The sequence below is a fragment of the Phalacrocorax carbo genome, chromosome 6, assembly GCF_963921805.1.
Source record: "Phalacrocorax carbo chromosome 6, bPhaCar2.1, whole genome shotgun sequence".
NCBI classification, from domain to species: domain Eukaryota; kingdom Metazoa; phylum Chordata; class Aves; order Suliformes; family Phalacrocoracidae; genus Phalacrocorax; species Phalacrocorax carbo.
Genome location: NC_087518.1, coordinates 59,987,041 through 60,003,642, shown reverse-complemented (window position 1 = coordinate 60,003,642; position 16,602 = coordinate 59,987,041). Strand labels below are relative to the sequence as shown.

Here is a 16,602-nt window from a genome sequence, read left to right as displayed (position 1 = left end):
TGTCATCAGTCTGCTATCCTCGGTGGACAAGGGCAGCTCTGCCTACCTGTGCTGATCAGGGAGAGGCATTCGATGGACGTACGTTCTGCTTCTCCTTCACGTTGCATTTTACCTGTTGGATTTCCTTGACTGCAGAACCTGAGAGTCATGAAAAAGTTGACTTTTTATTAACAACAACAAAAAAACAATCAACAAACCAAACTTCTTTGTTTTAATGCAAGAAAAAGGTCAGGGACTTTTGCATCATATAATTATTTCATTCTTTAAGTCTTTATATAATAGCAAGTATTTGTTCCATAATTAATGAGAGACTTGAAAGAGTAGTTTCCAACACCGAGTAGCATGTCATCTCCACAAGGTGTTTTTCTCTCTGTCTTTCATTTTCCAATCTCACTCTCCTGCTTGCGGTCTGGATAAATGGACTTTGTTTATTAAATCCCATTATTTTACAGCAAGGTAAATGATAGCCACGTCTAGCATCTGGTAGCAGCTGTAATGCTGCTATCAAGAGGGTACCATATCAGCAGTTTCTGCAGCTACGGGTGCTTAACTAGTGGAATTACAGGCCCCAGCATGTCAAAGTATATGGTAGGTGCTTGTTTTTTAGCATATGAGCTGTCTCTCAAATGCGTGCTGGATTTGGACCTCAGCTCCTTAAATACCATTGGATTTATCAGACAACATTCTGCAAATTCCCACTACTACTTACAGCTCTCTTAAAATTCGGCATTAAATCTCCTTTATTTCAACCTTTTAAAAACTCCTTCTCCACAAATCTCTGTAATGGAATTTACTACCTTCCTGTGGTACTCATACGGAAACGCAAGAAAATAGAGACACTAGGTCAAATTCAGTGCTCATTTGCTCTTTTTTTATTATTTGCCCTTTCTTTTTTAATAGCTTGCCATCACTATTGTTTGTATTCTTTATTTTATTCTATCTTTGGCTTTAATCTGGAAGGTGGTGTCACCATTACATTAGGCAGTAGGATCCCTGCCACAAGTAAATCACACTGTATTCCGGACCAGCAGCTTTTATTGCGGAAGGGGAGGCTTCCGAACTGTTGATCAAGAAATGCACGGGAGAACGGCTGCACCTTCTGATGTATGTGCTTGTTCCGTATTCCGTAGACTGAAGAAAAAAATGCTGGGATGAATAGTGACACCTCAGTCAACCCTCTGATTGTCATTAGAGCCATTTATTTACTCTCATCAGAAGCACTCCTGAAATGTTTTTAAATTCATTTGGGTGAATTATAGATGACTGGAATACTTTTGCGATTGTACCAATTTATCACCAATTTACTAATCACCAAATGTAAGTAATAACTCGTGTTATGAATACCGAGCGCAGCTAGTACTAAAAAGTACCTATGTTCCATAATAAATTCTAAGCCTTATTGCCGTCTCTTCTAGGCTTCATCAAATGATATGCTTGATTTCTTTGGGCTGAATGAAGGCCTTTCTGATTGCCTATTGTGCTGAAACCTTAAATAAACTGACATTTGCTCCTTTTTCTCTACTGACCATTGTACAGAGACAGTCATTTAAGTGAGAAGGTGGCTAATTTAATCAGACTGAAGAAAGGAACAATTATATTCTGGAAATATTTTCTTCTGGAACTCTTTACTACAAGATATCATTAAGGTCAAGGGTCTACAAGGCTTAAAGACTGACTGAACACAAACTCTCAGAGTTACATGGGGGTTAAAAGAATATAAACCTTCGCGCCTCAAGGAAGATGCTAGTTTTTAACTCGTGCAGATTGGGAAGAAATTTCCCTCTAGCCACATGATTTCAGAGTTGCCAGGGTCTGTATTCTTTCGCCTTCCTAAAAAATAGCTGCCTCGTCACAGTGAGATTCTGGAGCAGCCGTGTCAGTGCCTGAAAGCAACGTAGCAATTCTGACGCTTACCTGGTGCCTCAATTTTAAACACTGAGTATCTGAAGAATTGCATGAACGAGTGTTTTTCGATGAGATTATTTGCAGTGGTTTTGGCTGGGTAGCGTATGTCTTGGCATGTAATGCCCTCCGAAAGGCTTTATAAATAAATCCGTGACAGCAAGCAGCATGGTTCCATTTTGGTTTTTGTCTCAAGTCTTCCTCTAAGACTGGACCATCAATTCAGTCATAATATTTGCTCTTTGGACGCTAGCAGTCATCTTCTTTCAGAGAATCATTCTGTTCCTTTCAAACATGTTCCAATCGATCTAGCTCAAATGACAGCAAATAGTCGTCAGTGTCCTGTGGAAAGCTCCCGCTCAGCTCCAGCTCCTTCCTGGGACCCGTTCTGGTGCGATCTCAGACTCTTTAAGGCAGTTTCAGTCAGATTTCGAATTTTTATGAACGAGGCTCTGGTTTTCACCAAAACACACCGGTAGGACATCTTGGGTTAGGCTGCCCATTTATGCAAATGAAAGTTTCCGCGCTGAAAGCGTTCTGTGTCTATGCCACCTCTGTTAAACCAGCGAGGAGTATCTGTGCAAAGCCTGTGAGCAGGCCTGATCCCTAACACGGGCATGGAAGAACATCCGGGGTGTCTTGATGGCGGGTGGAAGAGTCTGATCAGAGAGCGGGTCTTCTGGGCTTTGCTGAGGGGCAGAGATCAGTTATTGAAGACGGAGGAGGCGTTGTATTAAGTATATAATGAGAAGGCGTCTATCCTGGGGCAGCGGCAGTTGTCGTCGCCCGAGAAGATAATTTTGTGCTGAATCCAGATCAGGTGTCAATAGAGACTGCTTAGCTGAGCTTTTGGGTGCGAATGTGTTTAACACTGATGGGCCCGGGTCTCCTGTGAATTCAGTGCTGTCTGTCAGGGTTACAGTGAGGGGCAGTGGTATGTTGTAAAAGGCAATGTGAGCTGAAGGCAGAGTATTTTTAACGGTTTGGACAAACCAGATTTCAGTTTTCTGTAATGGAAAATTACCTTGAAAAAACAGCTGCCTGACAAAGTGACAGTGCAGCTGTCCTGTTTAAAGCAAAACATGACAGGTCTTGTGACCTGAACTTGTGTGGGATCATTCTCTTCATTGACCTTTCCAGCTAGACCGGGGAGGTCTTAGCTGATGCACAAGCAAGGCAGAGGCTCTTTCTAGCGAGCAGAATCCTGAGCCGACAGTAGGTCCTTCATGGAGACCAGTAAAACTCTGCTCAGTGACCCCCCAGCTCTGACGGGGACGCTGGAGGGAGGGTAGGTGCTGGGCTCAGCGAGACAGGGCCGCTTGAAAAAAGCAACTTATCCTTTACTAAAGACCGTCTTGGGTTAAAAACCCAGCCAGCAGACTGCAGTGCTTCTGTCTCAGAAAGGGTAGGGAAAGAATGGCAACACAGCGTGTTTGGGTTGAAGGCGTTTTGTCTGAAGGAGGTGAGGATGTTGGTCGGGCATCTAAGCAGAGCTGTGGCGATGCAGCGGCTGCTGTTCCCGCATGGGCTCTATTCCCACACTTCCTAATGGCAGTTTCTTCTCCCTGTTGCTTTGTTGATGGCATTGGTTTTATTTCTTTCTTCCCTTTTTGTTATTTGCTCTCGCAGAAGGTCAAAGCTTTAAAGGTTATGAAAATACCCACGGAGAGTGCTCAGCAGTATTTCGTGTCACGGTATTTCCCCGAGTTATCTAATACAGTGAAAAAAAAATAAAGTCCTAGCACTCCCTTGCATAGGGAAATTTTAAGAAGACAGGAGTTATCTAGAGAAATCACAACTAGCCTAAAAAATAAATAACTGAAAGTGTCAGCTGCCTATGCTATCCATCATTTAATGAGCAGCATCTGTATGCATATTTTAAATACTTGCATTCCATCAGTGGGATGCAGCCAAAGCAGATGCACTGCGGACGCAGCGTATTGAGACTTTAATCATTCCTCTAACTGTAGCAAGGAGCTGTCTGACTCAACCTCTGTATCCCATTTGAAAACGCAAGCTCCAGTCTTGGAGGTACAACCATAAATGAATATACTTAATTCTTTTGAGCTTCTGGTCATCGTGCTAATAGTTAAAAGGGGCTTACTTAAAGGGTTATCCGAATCTACAATGGTCCAAAGGGAAAACATATTAAATAATATATAAAACATCAAGTGCAGTGAAATGGCGCTTTTAAACAGTTTTTAGTCAGACGTAAGTAAATAAGATGTTCCTTCTTACTTGGACGACATCTACGTTCAGAAAAGCAACCTGATTCTTTATGTCGAAACAAAAATCTCTTTGTCTACAGTGTCGCGTAAGGTAAAGTGTTGCTTTCTCTCTCAGACGTTGTTTGTCTTTGTTTTGAGCAGCACCTAAAAATGCTCAAGCCAGCTTTGCAAGGTTTATCCAAACGTTTCTGCGATTTTCTTTATTTTGGCAAAATTTATACTACTTTACAAGAATTGATGCGACTTGAAACCCACTTGGTGTCAATTTATAAATGAATATAACCTCTGCATCTCAGAATTAGACGTTAGTTGCTGATGTTCCTACCATGAGGGATGTGCGCGTCACATCAGGGTGTGTTCCGATGTTGCTAACCAAATGTTCTGGTTTTCCATAGGAAATGCTATTAGGCCCATCGCCCTCCGCGCGGTGTCGGCCATAGCCCGTGCTCTCCCAGGATTTCCCATCTTAGCGACCGGAGGCATCGATTCTGCTGAAAGCGGGCTCCAGTTTCTGCACAGTGGGGCTTCTGTTCTACAGGTACCTTTTCTTCCTTTATAAAATAAAAATAACTGTAATTAAACCATAATGTATCTTCCTCTCGGACATTAGGGTAGTGGATTAGGATTCCTTTCATACCATTGAAAGGAATTTTCGTGTTCTTAGCTTCGTACTTCTTGCTAAGAGACATTCACTTCAGATGGAGGAGGAGGAGGAGGAGGACTTGCCAGAAGACGACTCTGGGTGTCACAATACCAATCTGGGAAAAGGCTTGCCATGCATCCGTTAGCACTTTTTTTCTCTGACCTATAGAATTTAAACTTTAAGCACCTCTCCCTTGTCATACAAGGTTGACATAGAGTTAAGCTTGAGATACCTGATCTTCCTTTATTCTTGGTTTTGGTCTTCTGCAAAGAGCCTTTTCAAGGGGAGAGGGATTTCAAAGAGCACTACTTTGGTCCCACTGGGAGCCAGTTTGAAATAACTCTTGTTTCCCCAGGCATCAGTGTCCCTTAAGCATGTTTATTGGAACAGGAGGTGCAGAGCTGTACCTCCTGCATACGGTGCCGGCATCGCAGCCCATCCCATTGGAGCGAGGTGTAGGGCTGCATGCAGCCGTTGAGGCTGCTTACATGGCCTGATGGGTGGTTTGGAGGTCCTGCCTGGGCTGGCATGGTTAGTCAGTCCCTGTTGTGGAAGGAAGCCTTGGTGGCCTCTTACTACAGGCCTCTCATTAACTGGCTGGAAGTGAGCCCCTTATCTGCTCTACTGGGCATGTCAGGGCATCACTGCAGCATGTTCGTTAGAATGGCTGATAAGGAGCAGGTGGTGGTTATGTTATATTATTCCCTTCTATATTGTTGCATTCTGGTAGATACTCATCCCCTTTATCTGTAGCTCCCATCACAGCCAACAGCGGCCGTGGATCCTGTGGATATCAGCTTTGTGTCACTCCGTGGGGTGACTGGAGTGGTTTCATTCCCACAGTTCACTTTGACATTCAAATTCGGGGCAGTGTGACCGTCCTTTCTGCGCAGCTACGGCGACTGCTGGCATTAGTCATTTGTCTGCTGCGTTTCGGGGGGAAAAAAATAGGCATAGGCCAACTCAGTGGTTTGGTGTGGTTGGGGTTTTCGTTGCACGTCAAAGTTAGCGTCTCTGGGAGTTGAAGTAGAAGGCTACAGACTCACTATGGTCCTTAGGTTTATTAATACTATTTCCTTTTTTAGGTTGTATTAGAATGCTTCAACCTCTTCCCGTGGACAGACACAAGCTCTGCCTTTCTTAGTGGTCTGAGAGCACCTTCCATATAAACACTAAGTAACGGTACGAGTTACAGAGCAGCATTTGTCTACAAAAAAATAGGATCGTCAAGGGAATGTTTTCAGTGCTATAGATGCATTTCATTCACTATTGCTGATAGAGCTGCAGTTTTGGTGGCTTTGCCTGTAACAATATTACGTGATCTGGACTACACAGAGTGGAACGGTTTTTCTGTTCTACATCTGCTGTGTCTGTTTCTGGGTGACTAAAAATGAAGGTTTTTTAATGTCGTTTATGCACTTTTCCTTTATAGAGACTGTGTAGCTGTTTATTTTTTATTATTTCTTTCATTTTCGTGTTGGTTTGCCAATGGTAATGGAAAATCCTGAAATATAATTTAATGCAGACATCCCAGTGAGTGCTCAAGAGAAAGAATATTGGATTTACAAAGCATTAATGATTGTTTTCTTTTTAGTAATAATCAAGTTCTCTGGAACCGGCTTCCAGATATGCCTTGGATCTATACCGGTCTTCTGCCCTTTACAGAACAATTTCTCTTTTCAACAGATTTCTTCCCAGAGTTGGTGAAAAAAAGTCTGTTCTTGTCCCTAGGCTTCACCAGTTTAACTTAAGTCATCTCTAGAACTGATTTTAAACTCCTCTGGATCAAACCTATCCTCAGTTTGAGTGGCTTATTTCTGTTTCGCTGAAGTAGGGAAGTCATTTAAACTAATCTGAGATAAATGGATTCTAAAGCTGCTGTGTAGGTAAGGGCCTGGGCTAGTTCAATTACATTTATTTAAAAATAAGCCTTCAGTAAACTTCATGCAAGATTGTGAGTACAGGCCATAAGTCTTTCCCTCCGCTTGGGAAAGGCAAATGGAAGGGAGAGGGAAACGAGTAATCCCTATAGACAGTCTTACAAGAAATACACTTGACCGGGACCAGACTGAAACTTGTATTTGCTGCTCAGGCGAGGCACAGCGTGGCAGGCAGAGGAGGACAGCCTCGTCTTCACAGGTCATCTTTGGAACCTAATTAGGATTATGAGAATCATTGCTGCCGTTTTCCTTCTTACCAAGGTCATACGAACAGCCAGCTAATATACTTTTCCCTGGATCCCGATCTCTCTCTCATGCGCCCTTGGTATCAAAGGCCCAGGTTGTTCCTTCTTCAACGGTCAAAACCTCCGTCGCTTATCGTAACGGCTTTGACAGTTCACTTCTGCTTTCTCAGCACCAAAATACAGAGCAAGTACAGAATTTGGAGACGGCATCAAATAAAGTGATCTACTGAATGATTCAGTATATTAAGATTCACTACGTAACAAGTCCCCGAGTTAGGTAGGTGGAAGCTGGGACTCTGCTGGGGGGATTTTATATGCATGCCATAGACTTACTGAAGTGTCTGCTTTGGACACTGTGGGAGGTGGTGCTGGCTAGACACTTGGACTGACACAGTACTGCACATTTTGTGGTCTTATTGCACATTTCCAAAACCACAAGGACACCTTACGACCGATCGAGAGGCAGAAAGCGAGCAAGCCCAGGCTTTGGCGGTGCTGGGCTGAGCTCTGCGCTCAGCTGGGCCGCATGAGCGCTGGTCTCAAAACCTGGGAGTGGGTACTTACACAGGGTAGCCTGGGGGTGGTCCCTCGTTAGCACTATTTTAAAAGGGTAGGGAGTGTCAGTTCATCCAGCTTTAAACGCGGTCTCCTACCACTAAGCAGCACGTTGATCCATCCACGGAGGCCAGCTAGAGAGCCCGGGAGGGCAGCGCTTGCGTGGCCGTGGGCTTCCCTTCGTTCTGCCTAGGCAAGAGTCTTGTGCCTTCTGTGCCACGAGAGGGTGACGTTCATGGGCTGAGACAATACAAAGGCTGTGTGTGAGTTGATTTAATTGCAGTGTGGCATATCTCTTAGAGGAGAGGTTTATGAATAATAAATGTACCTCCATTAAAAGCAAGATCAGGTTTTCCTCTGCAGCCATTTCACCTGCAATCGGTTCTCCATTATTTCTTCCAATCCCTTTTGTTTTTAAAACATGGGGATTTATTTTCCATTTACGAAACGATCATCCACAGGAATGCAAGCCAGGAGTCAGGTGGTAAGCCGTATTTTGATATATGCTGTAACCACCTCAAGTGGTATTAAGCAGGTATATTAGGGAAGGGTTTAGGGAAAGAGTTTCAGTATTCAGCGTGTTCTACCCCCTCCTTTAGAAGACGGAGGGCAACATCGTAGTGTCGTTACTGGCAGAAAAGTTCGGGTCCGAGGAAGTTTTGCAGCAGGTATAGAAAATAAAGCGCGTCGTTGTAGTCGGTCGCGGCTGAGATTGAAATTTTATACAACAATTTAACAGAGCATTCTTCCACTTTATGGACTTCAGAAACGGTTGCAAAAAGACCCCACTTGCATTTTTAATTTTTTTATTAAAAATGCTGAAACGTTCCAATCATTCTTCATCTGATTCCATAGCCCTACACCTTTTCTGTAACATACCCAAATCCACCGATCCCTTTTCGGTACAGGCATGAAATAAAAAAAAAATAAAATAACAACTGTATTTATGGAGGTAATCCTGCACTCGTTGCATACCAAAAGCTCCCGAAATGTCTAGCTGCATCTTGCTGAGGTACAGTTCATTACTATGGGCTTCCGGTGAGGCTGAAGTATTTACTTTTTTTTTAATTTAAGCAAGCTTTTTTTAAAGCCCCAATTTATCAAAATAAGATGTATATCGGATTTTTTTGCACCTTTTGCATCATGTATGTGATTTACCATGTCACATTGATGGCTTGTTAGATTTTTGCAAGGCTTTGAAAGAGACATACATTTTTCAAAGTCATCTCGCTGTAGGAAATTAAAAATGGAGACAATTATAGAAAATTCCAGTCGAAAGAGAAAATGCATTATGGAAAAAGCAATAAAAGCATAAAAATATTAAAGTAAAAATCACTTCACAGTAGCCTGTATGATTCAATTGTAGATCAATATTGTGTAGTTAATGCATTAGCGGTAGAGCATTAATTTGCAATTACCGCAGGTGATCTGATCCTCTGTGTTCTGTCCATTGACATAAATGACCTTTTGTTGAAAGAGATTCTGTAGTCATCATTTCTAGCAGACGTAACGGAAAAAAAAAAGGTAGAACAAAGGGGTACTCTCTGAAGTCTACTCGTTTCATGGTAGTGTCTCTTGCCACTGGCGTGCAATACTTTTGTTAATCTTGAATATTGGTCGTTAACGTGTAGGGAATATGGGCTCCTTTTCAGACCAATTTCTTTTCGTACAGCTTATGGAGGTCCCACGTGTCCCCTCTTGCTCCAGCATGGACGTCTGTAAGGCTCGCTATATAGCAGGGATTTAAAATCCGCCCATATAATGCTGTTTCCCAGCAGGGCAGCCTGCGGCGCTGCCCCGAGCCCTGCTTCAGACCCACCCTCACCCATCTCCGTCTCCGCCTTGCCCTGGACGGGATGTAGTACCTTGCAGCCCTGTTCCTGCGGGCGCTGTGCTCTTGTCCGCGCCCTCTCGTACTCAGCCCGCGCCCACCGGCTGCCTCCGGACCTCACCACGACCCTCCTCGTCTCTCAGGCAAGGGGATGTGGTGGGAATGTACCCCACCTCCGAGGCAGAGGCTCCGTGATGCTGGATCTGCCCCGTGCCCTTCCCTCCTGCCCCACACCCGTTGCGTATGAGACATCAGGGATCCGAGGAAGAGCAAAACCATTCTGGAAGCGTGGCAGCCCACGATCGGAAAGCAATAGCGATGATTTTTGCCTCTGCAAGATAAAAATCTCCCTCCAACACAGAATGCGGTTGTTTTTATGCAACTGCTTGTGGTTGGTTTTTTTTTAATGTTTTCAAGGAGCGTTCTTGTTGGTACCTCTTTGGAGCCAGAATCTCAAGGGATTCAGGACAGTTTGATTATTATTTTTTTCTTCGGCAGGCTTTTTACTGAAGCATTTAGCTGAGGGATTTTTATAACAGCAGGATGGCCCTTTGTGTGTGAATAAACAAGCTTTTCCATCTCAAAATAGTGGGACTTGAACTATGAGAGAGCATTGTTATTGTATTTGTGCAAATGTGAAACCCTGTGAGGAACCCTTCTACATGGTATAAAATGCCCTGGCTATCAGAAAATAAAAGCAAGGCTGTGAAAATACAATCACTGAAACGACAGGGAAAAAATAAAATTCCATTTCATAAACACTGTGTCACATCCTAATGGTCAGATGCTACCATTTTCCTCAGCCCAGTCTCAAAATAAACCCCACAAAAACCCCTGAAGTAAATCATTTATCATATTTCCCACCCCCCCCCCCTTTTTTTTTTTCTAATTTTCATTAAGGTCCCTGATGCAATTTCTCTTTTCTTTTTTTTATGGCTACAGAACTGCAAAGTGCAGAGCTGGTTCTCCGCGCACTTAATTAGTGTTCTTTTAAGCCCGTTTCAGTGTCTGTTCAAGTCAGGGAGGACACGAGTAGTTGCGTTAAGTGAGGACTAGGTGAGGGCAAAAGCTTCTCATCCAGGAATTATTGTTTATGCCATTTAATGGTATGGAGAGTGAAAAACTAAAAGAGATTGAAATCAGGGGAGTGACAGAGCTGGGCAGTGATGGAGCAGGCCCCGTGTTCTACAATTCCAGGTTGTTTATACTGATGACACTTGGAAAAAGGATTATTTTGGCTTGCAATGAATAGCAGTGATTTTGAACGCAGAGGCAGGGCTCAGACTTTCCTCGTGTCTAATCTCAGCTCTGTGTGAGGAGAATGAAGTCGGGCGGGTGGCTGCAAGCCTTCAACAACCACAGCGTGCCGTCAGCGTGGCAGAGCAAGGCTGGGCTTCTCCTGCCCGGGCTCGCTGAGAGCCCATCCTTCCTCCGCCCCCAGCCCGTCCTTACACCAGCATGTGGGGGGAACAGAGGCTGAAGGCTTTGTTTTGTGCCCGTCGGAGAGCGCTCCGTGGGCGGAGAAGCCCGAGGACGGGCACGCTTTGGCACCAGCTGGACGCCGTGGAGCTCCTGGCGCAGGCTGTGGCTCGGGGTAGAAGAACAAAAACCTTTCAGTACAAAGCTGTCCATGATACAGAGAGATTAAGGTTAATTACCTTAATGGCCAGTTAAATTGATGAGTGAAGAATAGATGGCTGGACGCAGTGGCAGGCCACCAAAATGATACGAGGCGAGATTCAAGGGATGGCTGTTTGCATCCACCAACAATTTTAATGAAAAAAAAATATTACCACTTAAGGGAAAACCTCTTGGCAGATGTAAGTCCTTTGACAGAGAGAAATGTAGTCTCCTGTAGAAATAGCAGTCTTTAGCCTGTGTTCCCAAAGACACGCGGTAAGTGTTTGTACGTCCTTTTGAGAATCCTCCGTCACGTTTGAGTTTCGTGGCCCTTTTCACTGAAATTTGCTGGAAGGTAGAAAGTATTTTGCTATAACAAGTTTTGAGAAAACTAAAAAGTCAGGCAGAGGGGAGAGCATGCCTGCACTCCTTCGCTGTGCGCGCAAGCGCCCGACGAGCTCCCCTTTATCAGACCTCTGAGAATCCACATGGGACAGCGCTGTTAGGACCGTGTCAGCCACAGGAAAGGCTTTAATTGGCAGTCACACCTTATTAGACGTCAGAGAACCCAACCAGGAGACGCAGAGCTGCTGGAAGCCAGGTATCATTAGCTCCGCCGCTCGCAGAGCCGCGCGCTTAAAAAAAGTCTTCAATGGACGCGGCGCTGAATGGAGCGGCCCTGCTCTGCGGAGCTGAGATTTACAGTACGTGCAGAAACAAAAGAGGGAACAAAGGGCCGTTTGAAGATGCCGACGTAAAATCAAAAAGAAAACGCATGTGGAAGAGAGAGGAGAGTTGGGACAGGCGTAGTCGAGCGATCCCTTCTGATAAACAAGTCATTATTTTCTGCTTTTTTTCGTAGCTCAGTGCTAATTACGGAAACTCAGCCTGTTCGCCACTGTCTGCCTTTGCTAATAATAAAAAAAAAAGTCATTACAGGACTGCCGCGCTTGCTCCGTCGCAGATGCTTGGGCTGGAAATTGCTAATTGATAGTGAGAATTTTCCGTGAGAGCTCCTTTTCATGGAGATAGGAATTTGTCAATCGAAATCAATCTAGAACGGGGGTTTTTTTGGTTATAGTTGGAAAAAAAATATCAGAGTTGAGCAAGGTTTCGTTATTGATTGTTACTTTTATTATCCCGCCACTTTTAATGAAAAGTTGCAGTGTTCAAACCAGCGCATTGTAAAGTTACGGACTAAAATCGAAGTTAATAAGGCCTTTTATTTTGTGCAGTTTTGCAGCAGTTTTACATTTTATTTGGAGCTGCTTAGGGGATTTATCTATTAGCTTTCCTTTATTTCTGCTCATTTCACCGGCTAGTAAATGAGGTCTGCATAGATAGGATTGTTATTTCATGAATTTGTAAGAACGAATTCAAGCTCATTCCATAACAACTGGGTTTTTTGTTATTCTTATAATGGCTTCTCATGCAAAGTAGGTTTAACTATCACTGAATGATAATAATTATTTAATAACAATTAGGTCTCCGTTGAGCATCAGCTCAAATGCCGTCCTGTAGCAGTCACTCCCAGCCTCTGCTGAGGAACCCCTGGCGACACTGAGCCTGCTTCTCTCCCCTCCTCTGCCCAAGGTCTCGACCCTGCTTCCCTGGGCCCGGCGACACGGGGGCTTAAAGGGTTGAGGGGATGTGAGGGATGATGGTTTTGGCAACGGTCTCTCCATCCCTCCCAGGGACCCACGATATTGCTTGTCTTTCCAAAATCCAGTACCGCTGCACCTATTTTTAATGTGGCCTCGCGCTACTGATGCGGGTTCGTGCTGCCGCTGTCTTACGTGGGCAAGCACAGAGCTCTCCTCCCTGTAGATGAAGCCACGTGGTGACTTTATGACACCACATCACCTGAGTTTGGTTTAAAAGTTTACGAAGTAAAGCCAACACGGAGATGACTCTTCGAAAGAGGCTCGGTTAAGGGTCGGAGAAACTGTGGGCAAGTTGTTTTACTCGGCTGAGGTTGCTTTGAGACGCGAAGCTAGCTCCGTTGTAGGCAGAGATCCCCTTGTGTGCCGGTGTGGGGTGACTGGAAACTGAACCTGAAAGTGCACCCAGCTCCTTGTCGGATATTGAAAATGTCAGTGGAAGGAAAGACGAGCACGGTGGAAAATGCTGAGTTTCTTTTTTTGTTACTGCCGTCACCAGTAATTACTTAGGGAGTTCCCTGTGTTTTGTGTTAAATGATACATGTTGTAACTGCGGGGGACGTAAATCATTCAGGATCGCAAAGCTCTGCCGTCGGAGAAGTTCTTCTCGGCAACGTTACTGGTCGGGCAAAGAAAACACGCGTGTAAGAAACTTTCCTTCTTGTAGCGTAGCGGCTCTGTTCGGCTTTCAGCCAGAGGCCGCAGCTGGCAGCGAGAGGAGGGGAGGGAGCGCAAGCCCTGGGGCGGCTGTGCTGGGGGGGGAGGCACGGTCCCGGAGCCCCCCCCCGGCTCGGGTTCAGTGCGGGGCTAGCCGCAGATCGGTGACCGTTTTCCCAGGGGTAGAAAAATCTCTTTTTTCTGCCCAGGAAGGAGGGAGCAATGTGGGAATAAGGAGCCCTGGCACCTTCTTGATGTTTTTTTTCCCTGCTGCAAGAGAAGCCCCCTGACTCAGCTTGATGTGGCTGGCGGAGCTCCTTTTACCCAAGCCATTTGAATGAGAGAAACAAACAGAGAAACTCTCTTTCTGAAGCTAGCGGTACATTTAAGAAAGGGTTTGAACTTCCTTCAATGTCTGAGTTATGCCACCGCTTTTTCTTGCTGATATTTACTATTTGGACAGAGATAGGTAAAACAATCCCTAAGGAAACGTGGAAGTGGGTTTTTATCTCAGACGCGAAGGACTCGGAGGGTCAGAACTATTTTATTCACACGAATCTCACTCTTCAATGGCCACAGCAGCCGGTGCGCAAATTCATACAGGCAAGCTGATAAAGGATGAAAGTAATTTTAGCTGAAATAAAATGTTGAGAGTACTAGAGGGAAAGACTCGCGAGGATGAGGGGTTAATCATCGCAGGACTGAACTGAGGCTCCAAAATGGAAAAATTGCTTTGCTGTTTGATTTGGAGAGGTCTGCAGCTTTCAGAATTCTGGTCACAGGAGGATGTCCCTCAGTAGATGGTTCTCATTAGAGGTTGTTGAAAACTTCTGTGAGGAAACTGTTCTTCATTGACAAATTTCATTTAATCAGGCTAGATCTGGGTTCAATGCCCCGCTGTGTCTGATTCAGAGTGTCCTGGGATGAAGAACGCTGAAGCTTTACCCTGGATCCGTTGTGCATTAATGAACCTGAGTGGTACCAACGATCAGGAGATAGTTACTCTGTCAGAGGGCAGTTGAAGGATGGGGAAGTTTTCCAGTTAAAACTGATAATCAAAATTCTAAAAAATGTGTGGAATTAACACATTTAAAGAAAAAAAAATATTATTTGGGTGAATCAAATCTTTGTTTCAATCATTTTGCAACATGCTTTAGTTTTGACCTTTTCATTCCAGTTAACTCAAATTGCAAGGCAGACATTTTCAAGTTAAGCGGAGCCGTTGCGTTCCATGTTGTCAAGCAGCATCTTGGTTAATTCTCAAACTCTTTTCCACCCGTTTTTTCAGAAGACAGTTCTTTTCTGAAAAGCGTGCTTTCCCGGAACCACGCTCCCTTCTGACAGCTATGCCCCTCCAAAACTGGAATAACGCACCGGCTCCAGCCCGGGGAGGATGGTGTTCCTGTCGCTTAGCTCTCAGAAGACAAGATCTTAAACACACTGCTAACTTCTGACGACATGTCTTATGTTACATGATGACTTTTAGCATCAAACCATCAGATCTGAGCGACTTCGCTGATACCCGCTTTAGAAATACCTTTGGAGGAGCTGGAGGATGCAGCTCGTGGAAGCGGGTCGAGTCCATCTACAGCTGCTGACGCTGTCCCAGCAGCTGCAGAACCGCTGGGAGAACTGAAGGATTTCATTTTCCACAGCAGTACTTATAAGAGAGAGGCGAGACCTTTGGGCGTTAATAAATGGAATATGAAGTGTTATTCAACATATATTTAAGGGTAGTTGTAGAGCCTCTATATGTGATCGGACAGCTTGTACAGCGAAGCCAGCTCATCTGCTTTCAAAGATAGCTTTCATTTTGTAGATCTACGGTACGGTGATACGATTTGCTATAGATGGCTGATTATGAGGCTGTTTCCCACACTCCTCAATGCTCGAGACATGTGGAATCATATTTGTTTTCTTAGGAAAGATGATCGCGATCAGCACTTTTATCAGTGTGTGTGCCCACCTAGTGCATAAAGGTCCACTTTGTAGTTCCAAGAACTGACAGAATGCTTTAGTGAGATAAGGAAATATAACCATTCCCTTAGGGGTGGTTGACAGGGGAGGGAAAAAAACCAATTACCTCAGGGAGGCTTCTGAAAATTCTTGATTTCTTCTGCATTTCCCCTCTCAAAGACACGGGATACAAAATTGCATCGTTCAGAGTCCCTTGATAAGTACCGGTTTCCCACTCCCAAACACCCAGTTTAGCTATTTAGATCAAAGATACATTAATTGGCAGAGAAGAACTTAAGGGGAGGAAAAATACATTTGAGTAGGCTAGGAATTAATGCGTCAGATAACATTCCTAAAGGATCCCTTACAGTGCTCTTATTGCCTGCCGTGCCCTCATCTGATAAGTGGCTAATGGATTCTAGACTTTTTTCTCCTCCTTCACTGTTGGCCACTCGCAGTTGCCCAGGGTTGCTGGAGTGCAATACACGAAGAAGGTCTGTCTTTCACCCCCAAAAATCAGGTACTTTGGGGTCTCTGTGCCAGCAGGATTAACCATCACCTTGCTGCTGGGGCAGCTTTTTGTCCCAGCCTGTCTCAGGAGGCTGCTGTGGCTTCAACGCAAGCTGTGTGGCTCTTCTTGCCGCCCAGCTACTGCATCCTTATGTCCTTGCCTGTGGTCCCTGCCTCGATGCTCCCGAAACGCCAGCTCAGCACCCCGCCAGCATTACGTTGTCCTGTTGTAGGGAGGGTCCAAGCCGTACAGGAGATAGAGCTCTTGCGCCACAAGCTTGTCTTGCATGGGCTGGGGACCTCCTTCTCCTTTTAACTCGTTTTGAGCTCCTTTGCTGACTGACGCGTAATGGCCTATACCTGTGATTAGAATGGCATTTTACCTCAAGCTTGTCCGATGAACTCACTTGAGGTACAACGAAATAACTGAAATACTTCATTACTGACACCCACATGACATCGGACCATCCAGTCTTTTTTATTTTTCAATATGGATTTCTTAAGCCCTGTGCGAACGGTTGCCCACCCTGCAGAGCCGGGAGTTGTTAGCATCTTTGACTCTTTCTTTTGTGTGTTGCCCCTCAGGTGTCACTAGTAAGCCCTCGGCTCATTAGGGCTTCAAGTCTAGGACTCAGTAAAAAAGATTACGTCGTTTTTTTTCCCACAATTCAGACAACTCGTAGATGTAATATTTGTGTCTTTCAAGCTGCTTTCTGAAAGCCGTACTAGACTTTGGAAGAAACAGTAGTTCATTAGTTCATGTATATTAGCTCAATTCTAATGTTTTAAAAAGGCTACCAGCTATCATCCAAATCAGTTTTGCAGCTTGATCCAGTATCTGAAGCCTTGTTAAG

At 44.6% G+C, this 16,602-nt stretch overlaps 1 protein-coding gene across 2 annotated transcripts in view; it reads left to right on the top strand.

The window, feature by feature from the left end:
* The window catches only part of DPYD (dihydropyrimidine dehydrogenase), a 368,439-nt gene that overhangs the window by 294,523 nt on the left and 57,314 nt on the right, over nucleotides 1-16,602 (top strand). For both annotated transcript variants that reach the window (XM_064455561.1, XM_064455562.1), the window contains one exon: nucleotides 4,526-4,668. In XM_064455561.1, coding sequence (XP_064311631.1) covers nucleotides 4,526-4,668 — 143 coding nt within the window. The remainder of the gene's footprint in view (nucleotides 1-4,525; nucleotides 4,669-16,602) is intronic.